Source organism: Trichoplusia ni, chromosome 6 (assembly GCF_003590095.1).
Source record: "Trichoplusia ni isolate ovarian cell line Hi5 chromosome 6, tn1, whole genome shotgun sequence".
Classification (NCBI taxonomy): Eukaryota; Metazoa; Arthropoda; class Insecta; order Lepidoptera; family Noctuidae; genus Trichoplusia; species Trichoplusia ni.
In genome coordinates, this window is record NC_039483.1 from 3,792,378 (window position 1) to 3,820,276 (window position 27,899).

The following is a 27,899-nucleotide window of genomic DNA, read 5'->3' on the forward strand; positions in this document are numbered from 1 at the left end:
GAATTATTTAGGTTGGGATAAGGATTTCTTTGTTGCGAAATTGTGGGGATTATTGTTTGTCGCGAAGTGTTTTTAGTTTACTTTTATCATAATTTTAGTAATATGATGTGCTGTTTTATTTGTTGTCCGATATATACCTTAGTAGAAAAATGAATTGTAATTCGAAATATCCTACAAGGTTGGCCATTACACAGAAACTGTCTTTTATTGCAGGAATTTTCAAGGATTGAACGTTTATGTTGACATGGTGTTAACGCTGTGTCGACGTATCGCTCGCCGCCTAGACAGCCCGGCGTGGCAGTGCGCGTTACCTTCTTCCTCTTGGCGGTGGCGGCGACACGCCTCGCCCGCAGCGGCTGGCGAGGCCGCGCGGCCGCGTCGCGCGCCGCCTCCAGCGTGAGCTCGCCGCGCCGCGCGCCCATGCCGCCGCGCTCGAATATCCTGACAAAAACAACATTTCAATATTTTTGCACACATCAAATGATGTATTCTATGCTTAAACCTACTAGAAATTATGGAAAACAAATACTACGAAACGATCAAACTGCGGCAGCACACACCTGTTTAACGCTAAGACCCCCTCCGAATTTTACCCATATCACGCCAACGTATTTATAAGAGATCCCATATAATACCAAAACTTTAATTGTAATGACATTACCCATATTCGCACAGCAAACAATTAAAATCAATACAAAAAATAAACTACCTCGAAACTCAAGAGCTATCCCGAAACATTCAAATATACTTAATTAGAAGTATTTTTTTAACAAAAATATCCTACAACACGAAATATTCGAATCAAAAATATTTTATCATCCTATAATCCATTTAGAAAGCAAAACCTGCAGGCACTAACCTAAAGAATCCATTATAGGAGCCAGTCATGAGCCGCTGGTCGTCGCCGCTCCAGCAGCACTCGAACTTGTCGAAGATGCAGTCGTTCTCGTACAGCGAGCACAGCTTGGAGCGGAGGTACTCGTGGACGGGGTACGTCTCCACAGGCTTCGTCTCCATGCGGAGGTCCCACACTTTTAAACCTAGGTAGTCGCGCGACATCATGTATCTGGAAATTATGTATATTATTAGCTAAAAATTAAATCAAGTAAGATGAAGTGATAGTAATCGAAACTAAGCTCTTTTATAGCTGTGTTATATTTTATGTATGTTAAGGTAAAAATAAAAAACAAGTGAATCAGTTTATATCTCGCTCGCAATAATAAAAATTGCTTTCAATATTCAAGCATTTTTACATGTTTCCACACTTTGCACAATAAAATAGTATTTAAGCAAATTCAAGTCATACTTCTATGATCTACAACTTTCCAGGAGAATACTTTCAATATTTGCATACACCATAAAAGCTTTTTGGGCCGATATTTTTTTTACATAAATTGATTTCGATGTTTTTGTGCCTGGGGTCAATATAACACTGTTGTATATGCAAGGAGGTTGCAGTGATACGGACCTGCCGGAGTTGCTGAGCTTGACGTCGCTGATGGAGGAGATGATCTCGGAGAAGAAGGACCTCGCGTGCGGGTCCTCGGGCTCCTCGAACAGCTTGGCGTGGCGGTCGCACAGCGCCGCCGCCCGCATGTCGCACAACCTTATCGTGCCTGTGGATAACATATATAATCAAAATAACTAGACTATTAAGGGCAAAGTTTCTGAAGAACCCACCCTGCAGTGCTTTATGAATTTAATTTGTTATAAAATGTCTGTTGGGAAGGTATTCAATCTTAGTGATTTGGTACTGTCACAAACATTTAAGTTCAAATACAAGACACACCTACACTTAGAACAAATATCAGTGAATCACATAATTATGCTTGGATCATCCATGTCGCTTCTGTTTGTTGCAAAGTTTCTTTTTTTTTTACTAAGGCTCGTTTAGGATTATAGATTTAAAAACAGTGTCCACTTACCCTTACTACTAGAATAGACAAAGAGATTGCATTCCGTCGGATGAAACTCCGCCGCCGTAATCACCTGAAATAAGAATATTAATTAATATTATACATAATAAATTCATTCTAATCCTAAATTGACGCACTGTAGAGCAAAAACCGCTGTCTTCTTTTCTTTTGACCTCATCAAATTTGATCTTATTTTTTGAAAGGTGTAGTAACATAATGGAACTACTGTATTTCAAATCGCTTAGCATCAAGCACATTTAGCACACACAAAGGTTATCTCACTTATCTAGTACCCTGTCAGGTCTTATACAATAATTAATTACTATTTATGTATGATGGGTATGATTTATGTTAATTAAAGATATGGTAGTATCTTCTAGGAGATTGTGTGTACTGATTGTAATTGCAACTATGCGTAGGCGCGACCTTTTGCGCCTTGCTGTGATCATGCCGATGCCGGTGCGGTGGTGAGCAAACGTCCACATGTGCAAATAAGATAACACAGCTAAGATTTGATGGCAATATTGGGTCGATTCTGTGTCACAGAAGCATCTACTAGAGCGCAAATTCGAGACGTACGAATGTCTCGTACGAGACGAACGCCTGTTTAGTATGAAAATACCAGGATTCGTTCTAAGATTGAGACACGGTATTTTTTACAGAATGTTTTTTTGATTAGGGATGTGATATCATAGGTCTACAAACTACACCTGTTGTCCTCTCTTTCGTTTCTCACTCTAGCACAACGGCCACTTTTATATTTGTTATACCAAAATTATGTTGCGGAACCATTCACATTGTCACTAGAAGAATACGAATGTCGGTTTTATGAATTAAGAAGGTAGATAATCATAATAATCACCTCAGTAAGCTCCTCCATATTAGCGGGCTTGATGTCCACAATGTTGAAGCTCTGATCGGTGATCTCGAGGTGCCAGAGGTTGATGCGGAGGTCGTCCGCCGACAAGTACGTCTCTTGATCCGAGTTTAGAGATATGGAGTTTATGTGGTACGTGTGAGCGTTGGCGAATATCCTCCTGTGAGACAGAGATGGTAATTGCTATTATTTTGAATGGTGCATAATAGAAAACTAGTATGAGAAGTACACTAGAGTGTTAACTAGATAATACGAAACAAATACTGAATACATTATTGGTATGTTTAGTTTTATGTGATTTTGTACAGATAGGATATATTATAAAATCTAGATAAATTGAAGAAGTCTTAAGTAAATGTTAAGCTCATGATTTAGTTTCAAAATATGTCAGGTATTGGCCGAGTTTCTAGGTAAAATACTCGCTTTCGAGAGGTGGAAGCCATATTACTTGTTTACAAAACTTGTTCTGCGATTGCGGTAAATTGTAAATGTGTTATCCAAGATCATTAAGAAAAAATAAATAAAACTTTAGCTGGTCTTTGATTGAAGACCGATGTCTTTGGACTTTGCGCTAGTATGAAATGACCTTTACAAAGCTATCACTTACCCAGACCCTATACAAACAAGTCATCCGCAATATCGTCCAGCACTAGATACAGAGTATATTAAAAAAACGTTTCATAACACGCAGATAGCGATCAAGTGTTAAGGTAAATATAGTATAATATAATCAAATTAGATCGCCGGTTATCGGCAAACAAATATCTGATATTAAAAGCTCTCGAAAGCAATACCACGATTACGTATAGTATATTGTTTTTATAAGCAACTGGACTGTTATTTTTACCTGCAAGGAAATTTGCATACTGAAATTGGATTGCGTAATATTCTAGTAAATGGGATGAAGAAATTTTACTTGCTCTATAATTATTATGCATCTTCCTGGAGCGTCTAATGCACAAGGAAAATAAAAGCATTGTTTAGCGAGTTTGCTCATTTGCAACTAAGCGACTACAGAATTTAATTTGAAATTAGATATATATCTCGTTACATTTTGAATCAGTAATTAAATTACGCTGAAAGGTTTTCTTCTGCGTGCATGAGAATGTGTGTACAAGGTAAATTTGTTGGGGGAGTAAATAATCGTCAGTATGTATGAGTAGTCTTTGAGTCCGTAAGTCTTTTGCTACCTCTGTCGCTATTAAGTGACTCATAGCGATACATGTACATTTAATAATTCACTACCCCGTGTCCTATAGGAATGCTTGTGTACGCGTGTGTATATGTACGTCAATCAGCGTATTAACATGAGAGCTTGTGTACGTCTTGTCTTAGTCCACTCACTGACTGTTTCTGAAAGTTAATGTATCTTGTGTGTATCAGGCTGTGTATGCTTGTTTCTCACCTGGGCGAGGCCTCGACCATGAGCTCGGCGGGCCGCACGGTGGGCACGCGCAGCTGCGTGACCCGCGCGGGGTCTCGCGGCCGCCCCCCCTCCTCGCGCGTGTTGTAGCCCGTCACGCGCTTGTCCCGCTCCGACACCTAACACCACAACACTATTAGTCCAGCACCAACCAACATTATACAAAGAACTTATCAAAGCATGTAGGGCACGCACTAAGGTAAACTAAAGACAAAAACAGAAGGCTTTGTTCACCCAGGTGATAGAATAAACCAAGTGAAACGTACTCGAGCTTTGTCTGATATGAGTGTGGAAACATAATATCTGGTATCTCGTTCTGGTTTGGTGAAAAGGGACATGGCAATCTCACAAAAAGCCTGATAAAATAACACATGTAGCATGTGTATAAATGTCTGCTAGATAGATTTTTCGTTCATGTTAGAGTTTCTGCAGATATTGGCTAATTTTATTTAATAATGCCAATGACAATGAACATTTTCTTGTTATGAATGAGAATGATTAAAATTATTAAAAACATAAGATATAAACCAACTATCTCAGTAAAATTAGTTCTAACATCCAAAAACCTTGGGAAATCGAACCCAACAAAACCTAACACAAAAAAGCAACTTAAAAACTAGGCTTAAAAACTAAAATAAAAATAAATAAAAATCCATACATACAAGACTAACCTTCCACAATTTAATGGTCTTGTCGTTCGTAGACAGCAGAAAGTGCGCTTGGTTCTTGCGTTTCAGCCACCGGATCTTGTTGATTTTCTCCTCAATTTCCAACGACTTGAGATAATCAAACTCTGGTTCGTGTGACTGGAATGTGGAGTACACGTTGTACTCGCCCTTCTTCGGCACACATTGCTTGGATGCCGGATCTCTCTGGAATTGAAAGGGTTGATATTATGTGATGTGATGAGATGTGAAAACTGATTGGTGTTTGACCCAAATAGTTTGGGTTGTGCGATGTTTTACGCGAGATGAATATGTAAATCTTGTGTTTCTTTGAGTTATTGAAGTGCTCGAATTTGTATACATTATATTCCTTCATTTTGGTATATTTTATAGATAAGATAAAACTCTCTTTGAGATGATTGCTCAACAAGATATACTAGTAAATGCTGTAATAATATTGAATTACTCTTGCAAGTTACGAAAAGTGGAAATCTGTTTTTTACTGTACCTTTAACATTAGACCAACAGCTGCAATTGAGTAAACTTTAAACATTTTGCAGACAATGTGAATCATATTTGCGTAAATTTTTACGACTACCATCCCAGAAACTGTTTTGAGCAGTAACACTACAATTCGGTGAATAACAGCCTCAAACGCTAACCTGAAATATGACAACCCTGCCACCCTTATCCCCGGTGGCCAAGAGCTCGCCATCGTGGTTGAACTCCACGCAGGAGATCAGGTCAGCTTCTGTCACGTCGTCCTCTAGAGTGCCTTTCACCTGACTGAAACACCATGTCGTCTCCCCACCATTGCCTGGAACATATGCCAATATTGTCAGAGGAATGTTAAAGGTTGTATTGTGGAGTTGGACCTACCTAGCGGCCTATGACCACCTCTCAATAATACACTTTCAAAACTGTTACAGCCTTAGTTTAAGAGTTGATAGTAGTGTCCTAGTGATAAGGTAATCTCATAAAAATATTAACTCAAGTAGTCTAGTAGGTACAGTAATAAATTAGATATTATAGGCCTACATTTTACTTGTCTTCTAATTAACCATGCTTGCTAAAGTTTTAGGGCAATTTTTGGGTAAATTCGTAAATAGATTTATCTTCCTCTTAGTTCTGCAGCAGGATATAATTTTTGAGGATAAGTTATGTTACCAACATTAGCGAATCATATAAACTGGAATCACTATTATCAATTAAATGAGTTATCTTTGAATATTATGTACTAGACCAATACAAATGTTTGCCATAAGTAATGATTTTAAAACTTTTGCTCATTTTGTTTTATTGATAAAAATATCAAGCAAAATTATTAGTTGCCTGCAGTATAACCTTCGTTTATTAGTTGATCGGCCTTGAATTTATTACGACGGATCCAAAAAGTTATAAGCTATTTCAAAATAGTTTAAAAACTAGTTTTAATTTGGACAAAACGACAACAAATTCCGTCGCTTGGAATATTGGAATAATTTTAAAACATAAACAACTTCTTAGGTATTATATTAATACCTTACTGTAACTTAATTTTGTGTATAGTTTGATAAAAGTTTGTTTCTACTGGTAAGAAGGAATATAATAAGTAATAACTTCAGCCGATTTAATACACTTTATCTTATAACTATGGGACCACAAATCTACTACAGATAAATTAGTTTAATTAATAAGACATGAAATATCTACCTACGTTAATTATTATTTTAATAATCAATTTATGCACAAAAAAAATACGTTAAGTTAGTATAACACAAGTTAATTATGAAGAAAAACTGTTAGTAAACACCGAACACAAAATTGTAAATGCAATGTATTATACAAAAGAAAAGTACTCAAGATAGCATACTAAAAATAGGAAAAATCTGTATATTTAAAACCTTATTAGTTCATCACAAAATGCACTAAATTGTTAAACATACCTAAAGTTAATCAAATTCAAAAAGTATTTTATTCCCACAATGGTCTTTCATAATTCTAAACCATAAATTAAAAATCCTAGTGATTGACTGGGATGGAAAAGTGTTTTTTTTTTTGTGTAACATTAAAATAAACACCTAGCGATACTATGGAAACTAATAAACATTCATAAGATCTAAAAATAAGTGTGAATGTATTACACGCGTGAGTGCAGCTAATTAAAAAAACTCGGTCAAAATATAGCAGTTCTGATGCACGACACCTAAAAATAACGATTCACGTCAAGAAATCGCAAAATATATTCGAAAATATTGTCATAAATTATACTCGACAACGTAAGAAGCAGCGAGTCGTTCGCGAAAAAAACATGGCGCCAGACAATTGCTAGTAATCGGCAATAAAACGATTGGAAATTAACCCATTTACGATTTGAAACTACGTACAGTCACATGTTGTATTCCAATGTACACGACACGAGTGGTGTCTCCAGTTCGCGAAATTGTCCTGGAGCCGAATACGATGATTGGAATACCACGGAACTTCCTTCTTTTTCAACATCTCTACACTAACTCATAAACAACGGTAAACAAACACGCATCTCACTAAAAAGTTACAGAAAAACGCTCAACAGTACTGTGCGGAGCCATGTCCTGAAGGGAAATGTCGTAAAACTCAGAATTTGGAACCTGTTCTTTGTTCGCAGAATAGTAATATAATATTTTTGAATAGACAGTGGTTTGTAACATTACACCTTTCTTTAGAGTGCGTCTGCGGTGGGTTTAACTTAAACAATGGGACCACAAGGCTTGACGCGCGACAATTAGAGGAAGCACCTTGTACATATGTAGTACGTAATTCAATGGATATAAATAGCGTTGCAATGATAATTAATGCTGGCAGTTGCGTGCCTGCCGCGAAGATAGTTCTGCTAAAGAAACATGTACCGAGAAAAAACGCGACCGCTTTTGTTATTTATTTGTTACTTGCGTTACTAAGTTTTTGCCCAAAGGACGTAATTATTAAATACTTGCTCGGTTTTTCGCGACGGCATTTTTGTATTCTCTTTAAGACACAGTTATTTTTACGACGACTTCGCCGTGCCTTGTAAGGTGGTTTGTTTTGATATTGAATATTTTTAAAACATGTTCAAACTCAATAGATCAAACTCATTTGATAGCAAGATCTATCAAATCAAAAGTGGGTAGGACACCTGCAAAACGCACACAAGCATAAAATCCATTGTTATATGCCGTGGACACTAGACAGTACAAAAATCAAACATTATTTTCAATATATTGTTATTGTAATCACTTCCTAGTGAAGAAATACGTATCTCTCTTCAAGAGTTTTGTCAAATTAGTCAGAGAATGCTACGTCACAATGGAATTTGACGTCAAAATAATTGTTCGCTCTCCTGTCTGGTATTTGCGTCAGAAACATTACAAAGCTGATGACGCAAAATGCCTGACTGTCCCATTTAAGTCATAAAATGAAATATTAATCAGGGTATACCCAAGGGATAAACGTTATGAAAACCTTTTTAATGTGAATATTGTCACAATTGACATGAATTGTTTTCATTTGGAAAAGGGTTAAAACGTGTATATTTTTCAATTACATAGGGATTTCATAAAAATTTTAACGCAGCTAATATTCATCGTCGTTTCTTCAAGACAATTCTAATTTAATGTGACAATTGCAATTTTAATCCTTATATTTAAGTACTTTCCACGTTCGCCTTGGTTTTTTTAGTAGCCACAAAGCCTTAACTGAATACTAAAGTGAACTCTACTATAAAAATCTTTTGACACAAATAATTATCATTTAATTAATCAGGTCATCAAGTTGAAGGTCATTTGAGAGGTGTTTGTTTATCGTTATCACATGAGCAGTGTCAGTATGTTTACATGTTGATACTGAAATGCGTCAAAGAGCCTACTGGCGCTGTTTAGAATGCGGCTGACTTGCAATTGTGTAAGCGAGAGAGCATAATACACGGTTCAGCGGCGTCTAGTATAAAAAACTGCAACAATACTACTTTAAAGAGTTGGGTGGTAGGCCCTCTGGTTTCCCTTTCGCGTTTTTTTTTTGCCGTAAATTTATTCAAGCTAAGGAATGGTTACTGTTATAAATGAATGATTATGATATCAATATTTTTTCATTTTTAACACAATGCAAAGATTAATTATTAAATCCATAATATTTTAGAGACACCATGATTTAATTAATAGTGATAAAATTTATATTTATTATATATTTTAAGGTTTTAAAATCCTACTCATTTCTAAAGGATTTTTGGTATCTTTTTTAATTTTTAAACAAGTTATTACTCCAATTTCCCAATAAATGATAATAAAATTTATTCACTACCTTGGATCTACTCATGTAAATTCCAAGAGCATGGAAATTGCAGAAGACATAACAAGGCAAGGATTTACTTTGCATTCAGTCCTAGTCACTTCAAGCTAAACTTGGTGATATGCCAAATTAGTACCAGTTAGTGCATGACATTTTCCTTCTACAGGTTACCCTGGTATCTATCACAGTAAATATGCAATGATAAATAAATACTTATTTTGTACCTTACACAGTTAGTTTAGGAACCTTAAAAATTTAAACAATATTGGACTGTTCTTGTCTTGAAACTCATTTCTTAAAATAAAATGCGACTAAAATTAAATCTAACATAACAATACAGACTACCAGATGAAAAATCACTGAAATGTATTAAAATACAGCAAGATTGTTTACCTTTTTTAAGTACCAAAACATAAGGAGTATAGACAACCCAGGACAAATTAGCCTGGCACAGAAAAGTAAGAAGATCCAACCCCAAATAATGGGATAAGGGTAGGACTAAGAAGAATGAATACTTAGCATGTAGGAATAGTTTACTTAGAAATGTTCTACAGTGAACTAGTATTTACAACTGTAACTGTGAAACTTGGTTACTCAAGACTAGGAGAAATTTTAAATGTAACAATATTCCTTTTTAAATAAAAAGGGATTTTCATAAATTTATATTCTGCCAATTGCATGTTAAAGACATGTAAATAAAAACCATTACAGTTTTAATCATTCATGAATAGATAAATAAATATACTTGGACAAATTTACTTAGAAGCAGATAGGCTTTATCTTTAATTAATTTAAATAGTTATTAATAACTGAATTCATAGATAAAAAATCGTCATGATATTCTGTTTGTTTATTGATTAGTCACTAAGAAAGGCAATTATTAAATTATGATTCTTGTGTATTGTTTATTTCATTTGTGTAATAATGGTTAGTCAATAGTGAACAAAAAGTTGTCCAAATTTGTAAATGAAAAGTCCTACATAGGAAAAACATGAAATTAATAATTAAATATTCATTTAATTCAAAATACTCAACAACAACAGATTATGAGACAACTCTATTGAGACAGAAACACCATAACTTAAATGTAGTGCCATTGAAGTCATAAGCTATTTTTTTTTTTAAATTTTCTGAATTAAAACCTATTTTTTATATTATATAACAACACATACTCCCTATTTACTAATTTGAACATCACAAATGACCTCAATAAGTCTTACTAATTACAAATCACCCGTTTCCATTCGGTGCAGTCTCATAAACAATGTAATTTATTGCTACAATTGACTGTAAAACCTTCACATGTGTCCTTATTTAACATACGACAGTCCTTAATTAACAGTAATTAACTGGAATAGGGTTGTTTTAGAAGATGTATGTTGATTTGATATTAGAGTTACACATGTTTAACAAACAATATCAAAATATCTTGTCTTAAAAATCATTCTGAAAGCTGTGCATATATTGGAGAGGCGAAATTATATAAACCAGCAAATAGGACTTGCAAAAGACACCAGAAATTTAAAAATATTTGTACTAGGGGCTTAAAAGTGTACAGGAGGGTATTTTACGCAAAAGGCACATCAAAAATGACAAAGGAAAGATATCAAATAGTAAAAATTTCCAAATTTGTTGCTACTTATCCTGTATCACTACAAATTGTCAATCCTGTCTTTGTACTTCGTACTTGTAAATGCTGTTACTGATAGATTTAAATATTATTGGAACATCAGCATTACAAGTAACACATGAAATACAATAATATCAGTAATTTGAGCTAGTTTGTAAACTATTTTCCTTGTTATTATTCATGTTAATAGTACTGATAAACAGAATATACCTTGATAAAGGAAATACTGATGAGCAAGAACAGTTGAAGTCTAAAATAAATGTAACCTACTTTAAATTATTAAGTCAATTTATTTTCTCTATTCCAAACCCTAAAATAACATTTAAATGGTATTTAGATATTATATCAATGAATTAACGTAGGAATTTTAAACACACAACATAAGTTTTAGTACGATATTTCATAAGCAACAAATATTATTTAGTTCAAAATTAGAAGGTTAATGAAAAGATTCCGTTGTCTCCGACAATGTGGCATATTCATCAGTTATATTTATTTCAGGGAACGAGAAACAAATGAACAGACTAAGAGAAAGACCTTGCAGAAATTATAATTATAGTACCCATAAACAATATTAAAGGTAAACCAAATAGTATTAGCCTGCATAGGAACATTTTTGCCAGAGGAAACATTAATCTATACTAACATATAAAGCTGAAGAGTTTGTTTGAATGCGCTAATCTCATGAACTACTGGTTCAAATTGATAAATTCTTTTTGTGTAGTATAGACCATTCATTGAGGAAGGTTTTAGGCTATTTACCATCACGCTGCAACTAGTAGGAGCAAAGATGCAATGGAAAATGTGGAAATAACAGGGAAAATGATTAATCTTCAAGGGCTTCCATTAAAAAAATCCTAACTTATATCTTCTAACCATGTGGATGAAGTCGCGGGCAACAGCTAGTAACTAATATTTGCCTATCACATTAAACATAATAAGTTTGGAATACATGAGAAACCAGTGTACCCAATTTTATAACACTGAACCAATAGATATCGAAGACACTTCTACACTGCCTCAATTTCTTACAAATAAGCTACTGTATGGTGCAGGAAAAATATGGACGAGTTTAGGATTGAATCACAAGGAAAGTGTACATGTTTCATACATCAAGCGACCTCTTTAATTGAGTAGCCCATTGTAACAAATATTTATGAGTTATGAGTAATCTTTCAATAAGTAAACAAAAAATGTTAATATTATGTCATATTCATGTCTTTAATCTTCAACATAATATAAACAATCATCTTAAAAGTTTAATAAATTAAAGAGATCAATGTTTTGTTGTCAGATATGGAGGTTATCTAAAAGTTGATTTATCATTGACTAAAATGTAACTTGCATCAATTTGTTTTATTTTGTTGTTGATGATATAATACGAAAGTTTTTCACTATTTGGACAGAGATACTAATATATAACATGTAATGTGACCTTCTGGAATGTTAATTCTAATAAGATACGTTGGTATTTCCATCTCTTTTCAACACAGCTGTTCAAACGCGAATTCGAAAAGGTTGGTTTGATTAAAATAATTTACCTGCACGGTATCTACAAGATGTGAGGACAAATAGATTAATAAATTGTAACTTTATACTAATATTGCGCATAACAACAAGTTTGTTGATCATCGTCGTGAGTAACTGATTAAGTTTGTTCCCAAAATGCCAAGATACGTAAGTGCGAAAAAAAAATGTCTTACCTGAGCGTAACTTCATCGAAATAACGTGTTTCTTTTGTCGAAAATAAATCGCTCGACGTTAATCGAAGTCTCTATATACTTTACTAACGTTAAAATATGCTACGTCTCGGCTAAATACACAACCGCGATGAAATACAATCATATGTTCTCGCAAACATTCTTGTCGCCCGCATTTTATGTAACAATAACGCATTAAATTCGAAATCAGACGCCGAAAGACCGTTGCGAGAACTTCCCCAGCTCTACATCTCTAGCAATAGTGAATTCAGAGAGCAAAAGGTTAAAACTATCGGCGTAAGTTATGATAACCAAACATTAATCCAAACAAGCTATCGTCACAGTATGTAAACACTAAATACTAAAAACCAAAATAATGACAATAACATTGCATTTACCGTCGGAGTTCGAACGATAAAACATCTTCGACTTATTGCGATTCCCAAATCCGATTTCGCCCTTGACTAGCGGGCGCAAAAAGTCACCACTTACCGGCCATGACAAAGCCCAGCACAAAAACTTTAAGAAGTTCAATAGTTTTAGTACACAATCACTTGAGTGTTTTGCTAAAACATCACACAGATTTGCCGATGAAAACGGATTAAAATCATTTCAACATTACATCGGTAAAAAGTAATGGCGCTGAGAAATACATACAAATAATTACTGCAGAATACAGTGTTGCCATACTGACCATTACAAAATCTACTAACCAACGAGAAAATATCATTTTCAATAAAAAGCCCGAGTGCTTCAGAAACCAAGTTCCAGAGGTTATATTCATGAAAAAGGTGAGCGAAATATTGTTTTAAAGACAATTGAAAATTGTCTATAGTAAATACATTCATACACTATCCGATAAAAAATAAAGCGAAGAAAAAATAATTGTTGCGAAATAAGATATTTAGAAACCTAGCATCTACTAGCTTTTACAGTTCAATATCAATAACGAAACGAAATCGATAAAATAATTGAATACACCCTGCACACCTCCGTTAAACTACGACGGCATTATTCGAGGAAATGTAATTAATGGTTAAAACTAAGTCTCATAAATTTATTTTTTGATAAATTCTAATAAATGAGATTCTTTTGTTTGAATAGAAACTTAAACTTTAGTTATAGAAATATTTTACGAGCAGTTAAAATTATGTAAAACGAACTGTGATGGTAGATTTTTTATCGGACTGGCAACACAACAACACTTATGTCAAAACGGACGTTGGTGGAAAAACAGCTATGAAAAAGCGCGCATTTCGTTGCGAAACCACGCTGCCATCTAGTGGTATCAAATAAAACTTTGCCTGTTTTACCGACTCATTACTAAAAATATTTTGTTTCTGCTATTTGTTTGTGTTATATAGATAACAATATTGTTTTTGTGAGTCGATTAAATTATTTCTAACAGCATATATTTTTAAATGGAGAAGATATAATTACGTATATATAACTTTATGAGTATTTAACTTATTTTGATTTACGCGTTTCCGCTTCTCACTTTATTTTGAAAACACAAAAGTAAAGAACAGTCTAAAGTCATAACATATGAATTGACATAATTATTTTAGAAACATTTAAAGAACTGAATCTATTCTGTACGTGAAGATAATATTATTTATAATTCAGTATGGCCGCCAAAAGTAAAGGCCCCCCGGCGAAAGCTAAAGATCCGTTGCCTGATGGCGATATTGATTTGAAAATGTTTGATCCGGTAAGATTGGCTTTTAACCTATATTACGTGAATACAAATATATTTCATTTCATAATAGATTATCTAGAATAACAATCACATCCACAACAATTTTAATAGCTTAAAGTCTCATTTTTGGTCGGCACGAAAGTCACATCATATCAAAATAACTTGGCTGTGTATATATTATTATCATACCATGACTATACGATTGATTAGGAAACAGCTGTTACAGTTTTTAGTATGTAAATGCCTATTATTATGCACCTTGCCTTGCGTTGTTCATTCAACCAATAATTTCGCAAACCTAACTATAACTTTTATTGCACCGCCATAAGATTGACTTTTGTATGCTTTTTTGATCCGAAGCAAAACATTTGCGAGGGGTCAGGATAAAGCAGGTGCACATATTAACCGGATGGGTACTTTTATTATTAGAAAAAGGTTTTATTGACGGCACGATGTTGATAATTTCTTCTATCGACGACTTCGATTAAAACAAAGAAGGTTTTAATCTCTATTTATTAAACGTTTGCAAGAACGAATCGTAGATGGCGCTACTGGTCTAGGGTTTTGTATTGCATTGCATAGAAAATCTTTTATTTGCTTCTAGGTCTTTTTGAGTTTCGACTCGATACAATGACGTACTGTTATGTATGCGATTGCACTGAGCTACGGTCGTTAAAGCCTCTTTTTCCAGCTAGCAAAGGTTTAAATGATACTTAAACCCAGAAACACTATAAACCAGTTTCGTTCTTAGGGGAAAATCAAAGTTATGAAGGATTGCAACGTATTGCCATACCCCGATGGCGGTTCAGGTTTAATCAGTAAAAGTCGGACAGTACCCGTTCTCTCTTCCTAGGGGGCGGTTGTTCATGAGGATTCCCCCGCTTTACCCAAAAAAAGGGGAAGGAGGCCTAAATTCTCGCATCTCCCCAGTCTCTCCTGATAATAATCTTACCGTTCTTATTTCCATGGTCGAATATGATGCTCAGTTTCTGCAGGCTATTCTGCCTGGCTTCAGCGAACAGCCGCCTTTTGTTCTTCGGGGATGGCTGCGTCGCTAGTGGTGATACTACCATCGTGGTGGTCGCCATCTCTTTACGCCACCATGTCAATGATAGTCTGAAAACAAGGAGTATATAAGTTTTTGTTGGAAAGTGTTATCAGCTAAATGGCTAGAACGAATTTAGGTCTGGACAAAATGAAATTTGGTATAAAATCAATTGACAATCTAGTTACTCGGAGGAAGCATTTGGAAGAAACATATTCAATTTGAATTAATAAAACATTTACTGATCTAATAATATAATTATGGATTTTATGAGGTGCTTAGTAAAAAACAAAATTATTAAGCAATATGCTTTTAACGACCAAAATTGCCTATTGGTATTTGTCTTGTTGATATTTATCAGGTACGAAAATGGGTATTTTGCCCATAACCCTTGGTCCATAAAAATATTTTTTGCTAATAAAGCTATTATTTTACCATCATCTGATCGGAAACTTAAACACAATATTGATTATCGATACACATTGTTTCCCCTTCAGCTTAATTAGTTTAACGAGCGAATTGAGTACACTGAGTACAATATAATTGTCTGGTATATTAAATAACCTTCCAAAACGCAAGTTCGTCATTTCAGTACCTACTTAAAGCAATTGGACCAAGTTTAAACCAGATCGGTCTCAGGCGATGCAGTTTTTTTAATGAGTTGTTTCTTTTATCTGTCTCGTGAGAGATTCTCAACTCCATATAAGCTAAGCATGTATGATTTTCTTCTGTAAAACCGCTTTACATTGAAAAAGAAAATAGCTAGCCCGCAAATTTCGCAAAAGGTCGCTTAACAAAGATAGATACATAATATATGCCACCATGAAGTTCAGCGGTACTTGTTATACTTATTTTTAAAATACAGGCTGAAAGAATAAACCTCATCCTTTTGAAAGTCTGTAACAAGTTAGTCTGACATAGGCACATGGCGGCAAAATATAATTTTTAATTACCCAACTTCATACATGTTATTACAGCCTAGCATAATAGTTTTTAGGTTAATTGTGGGTACTCACAACATTTATCTAACAATGATAACTTTCGACTACCCTCGGGAAGGGTTTTATGTTTTTACTTTGATTATTCAGTCGAAATAGCGTAAAGCTTGTGGTTCTGTTAACAGTTCAAAGTGAAACCTAAAAGTTAGCAAAATAACTCGTATTCTGAAGCTTTTTGTTGTTCAGTTTTAAAGGAAAAATATCAAACCGCAAAGGTTTCTTTAGTATTTGATGGTTGTATGATGAAAAATACGAATTATTTCAACTCGAAAGTAAAATATTGCGAAGTATCCACAGATACCAGTTTCATAAGATTGAACTGGCGATATTACTCTTTTTTTTATGCTTCTAGACAGATTTTTATTTCAAGACGAATCTGTACGAACAAATATAATGAATACGGAAGCATCTTTATCGCGTCACGCTTTCACAGCTAGACCACTTAAGTGACTAGGATTAAAATTCGTATAGATATAACTGAGAATTTGTAAATGAAGCTTGCTAGTAAATCAGGCAGTGTAATAATTTTATTGCAATTTACGTATACCACGCAATCAAGACGCGGTGGTAATAGTAATTTGATGTTTTTTAATGGAATCAAATGACAACTACTTCACGTTAAATAAAAAAATCAATCACTGAACTCATATAAAATAAAAAAATAAAATTACCGACGAATTGAGAGCCTTCTCCTCTTTGAAATCGGTTTAAAATTTGCGAAGCATGCTAAGCTTTGAGATTCTATTAACAGTCCTTTACAAAACATTTTATAATATAAAATGGTCGGTAATAGGAAAATTTTAGTAGCCATTGTATTGTATAACCAAACGACGATAATCGAACACGATAATTAGTTTTTCAAATAGGTCGGAATAATATTTTGCTACCGTCATTAATTGTACCAATAAACGTGGTTATTTCATTAACTTTTGCTCGTTGCTTGCCTATGTTGTTATACTCGTATGAGCATTTTTATTGAATAGATCGTGAAGATATAATTTGTACATATTTTTTGCACAAAATTATCGACATGTGTAAAATTATTTTCTAAAGTTGGACTGTTGCTCGTATTAGAACGAGATAGCGAAACGGGCATTGTATTACGTCATCTCGCTTGCGATGACACAAATAAAATAAGGGATTAAAAAAAAATTGGACAAAGATAAATTTCAAAAAAAGTCTCTAATTAAAGAGGAAATCCCTATGTATTTGATCAAACATCTTACGCGATTACCATTAGATGAAATAGCTTTGTTCATAATAAATAATTCAGTAGTCGGAAACTAACTAGCTTTATCACCGGACGTATTAGTTCGTGTACCTCACTAACTTGAACACTGTTTACACACACAGGGATAGTTTGAAACAGATTCACCAATATTTGGTTAGGTTATCATTTATCAATGTTCATATTAATTTGCTGTGAATATGGAGGGATGTATAATCTGATATGGTTTGAATATTGGCGGTCTAGAAACTAAAAGCGGAGTTTCACAAATTATTCTCTTGCCTGCAAAATTACGGCGACAAAAATAATACGCATATGAAGGTGCAAAAATTCTAAAGAACAAAATTATAAGTTAACCCCTGAAGTTAATTGGCGCAGAAAATAAAAGACCTATTGTGTGCAGTTTGAATGCAAAACCATATGCGAGGAGGGATAAGAAGTAAATATTTGTAGAAATTCTAACAAAAACGAAAAATTGTTTGCGAAAAGAAAGGTTTTAGAATTTATAATGTGCGCGCGTCAGCCATCCGTTAATTCCGGTCGGATTTCCCATTTTAGGCCGCGCTCCGCACAAGATATTCAATGCTAGTGGAATATTTAGTTGGTCCGGATGGGTTCATATGGGGTCGTTGGCGCTATTTAACTATTAATTGGAATGCTTTAGTCTGGACTATCGTAAGTATTTCTTTCGTATTTGGAAGAAACTAGGTGGAATGAGGTGGAACTTAAAATAATCGCTTAATTGCCTAATGTTTCAGTTTCTTTTCAACTTAGCTTTTATGCTCAAATAGTTTCACACGTGGGTCAGAGATAGTATTATCCTTTAACACTCATCCCAATAAAAAAAGCTGCAGCAAATTTTAAAATACGTGGTACAACAATCACAGTGGCATAGCAGGAAATGCGACAATTGTCATCTGTATCCGCTATATCCGACTATTTGATTTGTTTCCGCGAAATCTTTTGTTCATGACGTATTTTAGTTACTCTACTATTTATTACACGATTGCCTGTACCGTAGACATCACACAAGACGTTAATGTGCCCAGCTGATGGTAATTCATTAGTTGTTTTGTTTACCTACCCTACATCATTCCCCTAATTTCCCCTGAGATTCGTAACGAGAGGATTATTGGAGCATTTGCACGTGAATTATGGACGATGTCACACGTGTAAGACGTCGTCTTGTTGTTTAAAGCGGTTTTAATATAGCAATAAAAGTAGTTGCAGTAATAAATTTTCGTTTGAACCAAACCAAGACGTTTTATGTTCCAAAATATAGTAAAATGCTATTATTATAATTAATGTTGTTTGTGACATAAATTGGTCGCTTTGGCTGTAAATTACTCAAAACCCAGTAGCAGATTATTAAACACATATCACTAAAGAAGACTGTCCAAGATTTGCATGTCTCTCTCAGTTAAGGGTAATGTTACGAACACTAATTAAGATTCAAATTTAATTGCCGAAAAGTTTCCATTAAAACAAAAAGACAATATAATTATATCAACGAAAGTATTCAACGGAGTTTTAGCCCAAATTTAATGGGAATACGGACACTACGGTCAAATCAGTGACTAATTCCCACATTGATGAATTCAAAGAAGAATCTTAAATTGAAGTAATAGGTGTATGTGTCATTCAGACTTCTTAAGTACTAGGTGCAATAGTCATCGCCTGAATAACTTTGATGAATAGTTCAAATGCATTGATTGTGTAATGTCGTAATCGAGCAAGATTCTATGAATAGGGACGTTGCCTGCTATAAAGTTGAAAGTATTTTCTTTGAAGCAGATCAATAAAACATGGCTGAAATAAGTTTCGATATTCCTTATAATGCAATGACGTATTTAAAGCGTTTAGGGAATATTATACTCGTATCATCGATCCTATAAAGGAATGAATTGTAGGATTCTTGCTTTCTTCTTATTTAGCCGTCTCTGTCTCACTGCAGATTAAAGGTCTTTCTTCTCTCTCTGCCTAGGGCTTCAATGTGCTAAATATTTTCAAGCTCTATTTACCAAGTCATTTGCTATTTAGTTACGTAATTTTCAGAGTACGTGATTATCTGGTATTTGTATACTTTGTCTGCCAGATTGATTTCCAAAAAACATCGGATAGACAGCAAATTCTAATACAGGCCAGTGCGACCTATAAAAAAATACTGAGTAGCATTTTTTTTCTTTATCCGAAATCTGAGAACTCTTAACTATGTCGCCGATGACTTTAAACCTTCACGAACCTCCAAAAACAAGTTCGATATTACATAAATGACAAGGTTTTTCGCCACGATATACATAATTTGAATAATATCTTTAATAAAATAAAACGAGAAGAAAATGTTCAACGTCCTGTCCATATCCATAGCAAAATCTCTGACCCAGAATATTCTACCCGTAGGCAAAATTTCTAGTTTTCTGAAAATAGTTTTATTAGTGTTTTGTTTTTAAAACTAGGGTTTGACGTCAGTGCGAACCGGTCAGTTTATTACCAGCTTGATAACGGGTTTATGGCCGTCAAGTTTTGGCAACTGCGTAGTGACATAATCCATTATTGGATGTTTATATTTGGGGCCAAATTGTTTACCCAAACTGCAAAAGTTTTCATTGTTATCTTCAGATGCATCTGTTTTTATTTAGTTTAGAATGACCAAGACGTTCATGGTCCAGAATTTCAATTTCTGTACTCGTTCTTCTCTTTTCCTTTTTTTACATAAAACTGGCAGAAAAAATATAGCTTCAAGACTCCCAGGGTCTACTAAAAAATACTTTCGCCCAAAAAATCTCAAATAAAATTTCGCACGATCATACATTGCCGATCCCCTCAGGGAATTAAAACTGGATCAGACTACAAACAAGATAAATTTGAGCCGAAATTGAGAAACCCTATAATAATATGCAAAGGAAATTCCCCACACTCGGCAACTACGGCAAATTTTGTTGTATAAGACATCCAGGATCGATGGCATCTTATCTTGCTTTCTAATACTGCGTGGTACTTTTATTTTTCCATATAAATTTTTAAGGACATATCCTTAATTAATTCCCAGATAAACTGCAGTTAATAAGGCATGACTCAATTTACTGGCGGACATTCAGTAACAGATCGCCATCGGATAATAATGCCCAAAGAATTGGATTATTAATTTCTTAATAAAGGGACTCTTTTTATTCTTGTTATATAAAATCTTTTTTGTAATACGCTTTCGTATATTATACGAACGTTGATTAATTAGTTTAGGAACGGAATTGTTTCAATGAGCATGGCAAACTGCGGGTTCTATACCCGTTCACGACAAATATTTGAGCATTGGTTTAATTTTCGGGAAACCCTTGCGACACAGTACACCACTAAGGTGTGCAGGAGCATTTTATTACACAAACTATCATATTAATATACATGTAAACTCTCTTGGAAGTCTTTTAAGCATACCAATATCGGGATCGAAATCGGCCAAGCCAATTCATAGCTTAGCCGGGACAACCAGACACATGGAATAAAAAGGAATGTACCGTAGCTCTTCAATTTGACAAACAGACAATCCTAATTTTATACATGTTATTATGTATAGATAGATTTGCATTCTACAATGTCAAATGTTGTCCCGTTAAGGGCGACGGCAATTATCGAGCACGATTGTTCTAAACGGATTTTTAAGGGTTGCCACATTAAACAATTTAATTTATTCTCTACTATGAATACTAAGTGACTCTTACCTAAGTTCTGTAAGACTTGTCTTAACACAATTTAGGGTTTTAATTGGTTTTGTTTGGGGTTGGCAAGTAACCGTTGTTATTTTGTAGCCCGATGATAAATAAATAAGAAAATACCTTTCACTTAAATACTTTTGAAGGGTAGTCTAGAGAATATTCTTAACTTTCTTTAGGTTTTTTAAAGAAACGACTTCAGCACTTGCTAATTTAATGCTTGTGTCGCGTGGGTTTCCCAAAGATTCCGATCAAGACAGTCCGACTCAGAATATCATACAGAACACACACAAGTACTTGGTGGGATCAAACTCGCTCATCAACAAATCAGGGCCCCAATTCTGCTATTTACAATGGCTATGAATAAGTGAAATTTGGCTGAAAATGTCAATTTTCGTATTCTCTTAATCATTTTTCTACACAGTAATTGATAATTAAGTACGGGACGGTACACTCTAGGTCAATACAATTAAGTTCCAAATATTGTATGGGCAAAATGCTAAAGAGAATAGGAATAATTTCAAATTTAATTCAATTGCCATTCATTCTTCGGCCGTTGTAAAATAGCAGAATCGGGGCCCAGGTTTTGGGTAGTGACCATTACTTCTAAGCCTAAGATTGTTCACCTTTTGTTTAAGTCCCCAAAACAAAATGCGATATAGGTGTATCAGGTGTATGAATGTTTTAGCTCCAGTTTTCACTGCATACACTTTGTAAGGTCTTAACATGTAGTAAATTAGTTTATAATATTTAAAACCACTAAACTTCATGGATTATATACAAAAAGGTTAAAATACAATTTAGCACTATGCGTAATATAGTAAATAATTGTTTAAGAGTATACCACGACCCTTCAAAACAATTTAAATAATCCAATACAAATTGTACAATTCACTTTGGTCCTGAGAGCCCTGTAGTCTAAATTGCGTATCGACCTGAATATTACATTTATGGATGTAATGACATACAATACGATGTATGTAATAACACGTCCGCCATTGTTTTACTAAAACAATGAGTACACACGTTATACTTTGATTTCGTTCTTTTTGGTTCACTTTTGTTAATTGTAACTTCGCTCTTCAAGTTGAGATTGTTAAATGACGTACTGTGTCAATTATTGTAATGTGTTTTAAGTCGATCTTTACGAAGATAATAGGAGGAGGTGGTAATTGCTCAGATTTTTAGCTCAATATTATACCAAGAGCTATTTTCTTGATTGCTTCCTCGCTTACCCACGTATATTATAATGAGACTAAGGCAATAAAGTATTTGACAAAAAAACGAATACCCTACTAAAAAACTAAAAACTACTAATCCTAAAAAAAGTATTGATAACGAATCAAAGATAGTGGCGACACTCGTCGGTAAAAGTGGTACTGATAAGTGACGGTTCACGAAATAACAGCTCACTGTATCAGCTTAATTAATTACGCGATGAAAGAAAAAATATGTTTCCGATATTTTTTAACCCAGATTGGGTTAACTAATTTAATTTTTTAGACAAATACCCAATTGTGCAAGAGAGATACCGCTCTACGCTAACTATTGCCCTGTCTTGTTCCCACAACCGCAATAACCGCGATTCCCCACCCGGACTAGCCCCGAGCGATGAGAACTAGTAATTCTATAAACGCATGCATTAATCTCATCAAATTCCAATAAGCCCTCTGTGTAATGGAAATATAATCCTGCTTAACAGTTAATCTAGTCATTAACAATAGATCAAACGAACTGATCTTGTTTATTGGTCATTTTCTCGGCGAAATAAATAGTCTCAAATCAAGGCAATTGAAACCGATTCGAACTCATTCGATGCAATTCTGTTCAGACGTTTTATTATGTAACCGATTATTATAAGATGTATTTTATGTTACACACAGTCATTCATAATTTTCTTGAAAAAATATCAAACCTCATTGAAAGATATTTCTTTCCCAAAGACCCCTTTTCTAACATCTCTTTGTGTTTCCTACACCGCAGAAGAATAATTGCACACTGCTCTATGTGTGCGTGATTTTGACAGCCATTGTCTATTTTGATATCTTCAATTCGCTTGGCAGTGACACACAGCGTCACTCTTTATTAACGACAGTTACCCACACATGGTACCCTGTGCTAAGATGGGTTGCATTGACTTTATTAAGGTTTATTATACAAGAGTATGATTTATAAGTGACCGCTTTTCCACAAGCTTTTCATTTAATTTCAGCTGTTTTCCTATTTCTAAATAAAGCTTGTTAGCTAAAATTCACTCATTTATAAATTAAGCAGAAATTTTGAAAGTATACGTGTGTATAATTCGCGTCACTTAATCATGCAATATTATCATGATATTGAGCTAATCCGGTGCCCGAGCTGGAAGCTCGCTCCGCTATAAAATGACACTACCCCATGGGTTTGGATTCGCTTGATTGATCTTGAAAAGTGGGCAATGAGAAAATCTTGCCCGGCAGCGGGATTACCCGAGGCCCCGTACAAAGAACAAACAAACAAACACTGACGCTCAGCCCAAAGCGTAAGGAGTCATTCAATGATTTCCTATCCGAAAAAAAGCTAAAAAATCTCGTTTTCTTTAAAGTATTTTTTTTATTAATGTTTGATATAATTCGTGATAATTTGTTTCAGGAATCCAAAGACCCACTCACAAGTCAACGAGGCATATGCTTAGAGAGTATGTTTACAGATTTTTTCTGATTATGTATATTAATTTCATTGTAGTTATTTGACAACCTTAAATTAGAAGGCAGGTGATCAATTCATAAAAAGGTTGACATCGAAACAGTAGTCCTTAATATTAAAATCCATTACTGCAAATTAGGATATTAAGTTCCACTTCCGAAAGTCATAAAATCAAATATACAACACCCGGTATAAAACGTTTACCCTTCAACTATTTTTAATCGAATCCACATCATTCATGACACTAATACTGCTCGCGAACATGCTCATTCTGAACAAGTTACAACTACTGAAATGTTGATAAATCTGGTCGAGTCCGATGCAAACCTCAATTTTGTTTCTTTTAAATTTGTTATAACGGTTATCATCTGTGAATATTTCTACTGTCTAGATATCTTGGTAAAGAGATACAGCCTGGTGACAGTCTGACGGATAAACTGGAAAGCGGAACTTCAGTATTGGGTTTTTACCCTTAATATTCAGTACCTTAAAATTGAGTCCAACTTTACCACCCACGGTGAAACACGTTACAAGTTCATCAGCTTAAAACAAGCCTATCAGACCGCATCTGATGAATTTATAATGGTTGTATTATTTATCTAAATAAAGTTAAAAGTTGAAATTATTTTCTGGTTGCTCCCCATTTGCATAATTGAGAAACTTTTATCATTACGCAGAATAAAAAATTTAACAATAAATTTTGGTTGTAACGAGGCGTTATCTGGTTGAGTAATAGCTGAAGCTGTTTTACTAAATTGGAAAGATGACAGGAATCAGGAAATCGGATATGCAACTGAATAGTTTTCGTGAAAGAGGAAAATTATATTGGTACCTTCCCTCTCCGTATATATAGTCTATATTATCTGGAAAGAGTTAGAAATATCCCTTGAGTCCTTTAGGGAATGATCTACGTTTTCCATTATGTCACATTTATTTATTTATATTTATTTATACAGTTTTTTGATCACCTTTTATCTTATGGATGGCTTACAATCTGGTGTGAAAGTTTGAAACCGCCCTAAGCTTTTAGCGATAAGACCGCCCATTGTGGCATCACGTAACTAATTATTTGTATCCAATTCTCTATTTATGTGTTGTGCGATAAATAATATCCTATCTAGGTATCTGTTTAGGCTCCTGACGTGGCTTAAAGTCCCAATTGTGCTGTTTCATAATCATTTGCCATCACCGTTTTAGGAAGTGATAATAACTTGGTTATACAAATATGAATTTGAAATAATATCTGTGCATTAGGTCGAAATTTGATCCTGGGGACCTTTGAATTATGGTGATTTATTAGAAATACAGGTTTTCTGGATTTAAGTACTTCTCCACTTCTACAGCGATAATTCAAAAACAATTTATTGTAAGAAAGTCGGTTCCTCTTCCTTCCTGAGTAAGCAAAAAGAATAATTGATTGCGGGTAAAGGCGATATACAACTTGATTTGCTACAAAAAGCCTAACGAGTCACTACCTAATAGATTTTCCTAGAAAAACCAGAGCTATCGTTTCAACACATAATCTTATATCCGGTTTCACCCAAACAGGAATTTCGGTCCCAAATTCATCTAAATCGAAGCGAAATTCTTCCAAATAATACTTGGAATTCAGCATAAATTATATTACCTTTGATGTAGACCCGGTCTCCAAAGGACAATTTAATCTCTTGTCAAGTCTTCTCAAACTACTGAATGATCGAAAGTCTATAACCCAATAACTCCACGAGACTTACCCAGGTACCTTAAAGCTCGCCACGTGTATTAATGCAATGCAACTACACGTGTCGGTACCAAACGCGACGTCATCTGGCCGTTAGGTTTAGTCAGTAAGAGTCTGACACTACCCGTTCTCTCTCCCGAGAGAGTGTCCATAAGGATTCTTGTTACTTAAAACAGAAATAAATACAAGTTTTAAACTAAATTGAAAAAGAAACGGATTTAAAACAACGGACAATCCTTTTACTTCGGTCAATTTCTACTGGATTTTTTTGAATCATGAGAATGACTTGGTATATTTACTTTAAATTTAGGAAAGTAATAATGTTACTGATACTATGCTTCTACAGAAATAAATGAATTAAAAGGTTAATCTCAGGGCTGGCGCTAATCTCAGGAAATATTAGTCCGATTTGAAAAAATCTTTGACTTTTAGATAGCCCGCTTATTTAGAAAGGCTGTAGAATATATACCATAACCATGACTAATGACAAGTAAGGGCGTCATTTAAAATTGTTATGCATCTGCTGAGCGCTGTTTTTGCATACAGCTGTTTGTGAATCAGCCATCAAACCTTTTTAATATTAATAATTTATCGATAAATATATGGGTTGTTAATTTTATAGATTTATACAGCCGTAGTAAGATTTGCCATCCAATCTTTGAGAGACCAGAAGATGATCTTCTATAAATTGCTACTTTTCCAGGTGATCCCTCAGAGACTGAAGCTAAAATTCTTTTTATGAGTGTTAGTAAAATTTACTATCATTTTATGAGTCCTTTTGCTATCTCCTTGGTAAGTGAAAACGAATGTGAGCCTCAGTTACTTGCCCTTGGCTGTTATTTTTCAATTAAGGAAAATATTCAGTACCCTTGCGTAATATAACCTTTTTAGTGAAAAGAAAACAGGATTATATTTTCTATTTATCTTCTTATTTCGATATTAGATTCAGATTTTAGGGGTTCATAGTCTACAGTAAAAATGAAATAAAATTACTTATTACGATTTCTAAGGCTCCAATGTATGTCCATCCGTCTGTCACAAGGCTATAATATCTCATCAACCGTGATAGCTTAGTTGAAATATTCATATATGAGGAACCCTGTTATTGCACCTGCTATTGAAGCATTTACAACAAATATTCTTAGCAAAAAATCGAGATTTCTTTTCAGGGTATCCAGTTAAGAAATTTCGACTCCAGCTTATTAAAAAAATATCTGTCATTGTAATTTTGTGCCTAGGGATTGTCAAATAATCTTCTTTTCTTCTAAATAACATTTATCCCATTCGCAGAATAAACTTCTAAATTCCATTGAGCGTCTAAAATATTTTTTAATTCAGTGAAGAATTACTGATTCGCATTAAGTTCTCGTAATTATTGCAAGTTGTGACCTTGAGTCTTGTGTGGCTTCCAATGCAATCTGTTGTTCTCGTAATTAACCTGTCATAGTGTAACATAATCTTGGTTATATAATAAAAGGTTGTGTCAATGTGGTCTGTAATATTTATTACAAAGATTTATATTCCTGTATAATTGACGCGGGGAAAACCGGCAGGTGAATTATATTTTCTTTTTTCATTGAAAGGAGACGCATTGCCAACATCTTATTCAAGCCAATATAAAATTCTAGTGTGCGAAATTGTACTCCTCCAAAACGGCTCGACCGATTCTCATGAAAATTTGCGTGTTCCATGGAGATTTTAATTTGGGGTCCTACCATCTTCTTTCTAACAGTGCCGTTGCACGTGAGATGTCGCACGCTTCTCTACGCCAAGTAGTGCTGCATCTTGCTGAGATGTCATAAGACAGATAAATTGAGTATTTCAGCCCCTCAGGCCAACCAGCCATCGATATCGTAAATGTTAAGCCCCATAATGTATGGAGAGGACAGGTCAATGTCATGTGACTTATCGAAAAGAACTGAGCGTTATTTAGTTTCGTTACCTATTGAAGAACTTTAACTTAACTAGAGAGGGAAGCTTATATAGATAGCTGTAATGATTAATATACGTCTACGATTTCAGAGGACTGCAGTGTTCGAGTATTCTTCTTAGCTCTGAGGGAATGCACCCAAAGGGTTACTGCTAAAAAGAAGTTCACTAAAGAAACGTGTGAACCGGAAGTGATAGAACTAATGGAAGCCCTCGATAAATGTGTCGCAGATAAAGCTTTCGTCAAATTGTCTTAGCGTTTTGGCGCTTTGGAAGACTGGTGTAAAGTGATAATAACCTGTTCAAGATTATTATTTATATTGTCATAAATAAAGGAATGAAGATTACTCGAAGTTTTATTTAAAACACTGAAAAACTGACTGGAGGGTTTCAGAGTAT

General features: G+C 34.4%; 2 protein-coding genes across 9 annotated transcripts in view; one reads left to right on the top strand and one right to left on the bottom strand.

Moving 5' to 3' along the window:
- The window catches only part of LOC113495361 (protein phosphatase PP2A 55 kDa regulatory subunit), a 52,314-nt gene that overhangs the window by 5,280 nt on the left and 19,135 nt on the right, over positions 1–27,899 (bottom strand). The window contains exons 2-11 of one of the 8 annotated variants that reach the window (XM_026874055.1): positions 15,144–15,307; positions 5,544–5,698; positions 4,879–5,088; positions 4,199–4,335; positions 2,779–2,953; positions 1,926–1,989; positions 1,469–1,616; positions 860–1,066; positions 433–441; positions 312–371 (exon numbers count right to left, since the gene is read on the bottom strand). In XM_026874055.1, the coding sequence (XP_026729856.1) occupies positions 312–371; positions 433–441; positions 860–1,066; positions 1,469–1,616; positions 1,926–1,989; positions 2,779–2,953; positions 4,199–4,335; positions 4,879–5,088; positions 5,544–5,698; positions 15,144–15,279 (1,301 nt within the window). In that variant the 5' untranslated portion in view covers positions 15,280–15,307. The other 7 variants (XM_026874048.1, XM_026874047.1, XM_026874050.1 and 4 more) reach the window with 7 other exon arrangements.
- Positions 13,875–27,847, top strand: LOC113495362. Its single transcript, XM_026874056.1, has 3 exons — positions 13,875–14,203; positions 23,798–23,843; positions 27,594–27,847. The coding sequence occupies exons 1-3, from the start codon at positions 14,120–14,122 to the stop codon at positions 27,755–27,757; spliced, it is 294 nt and encodes a 97-aa protein (XP_026729857.1). The 5' UTR covers positions 13,875–14,119; the 3' UTR covers positions 27,758–27,847.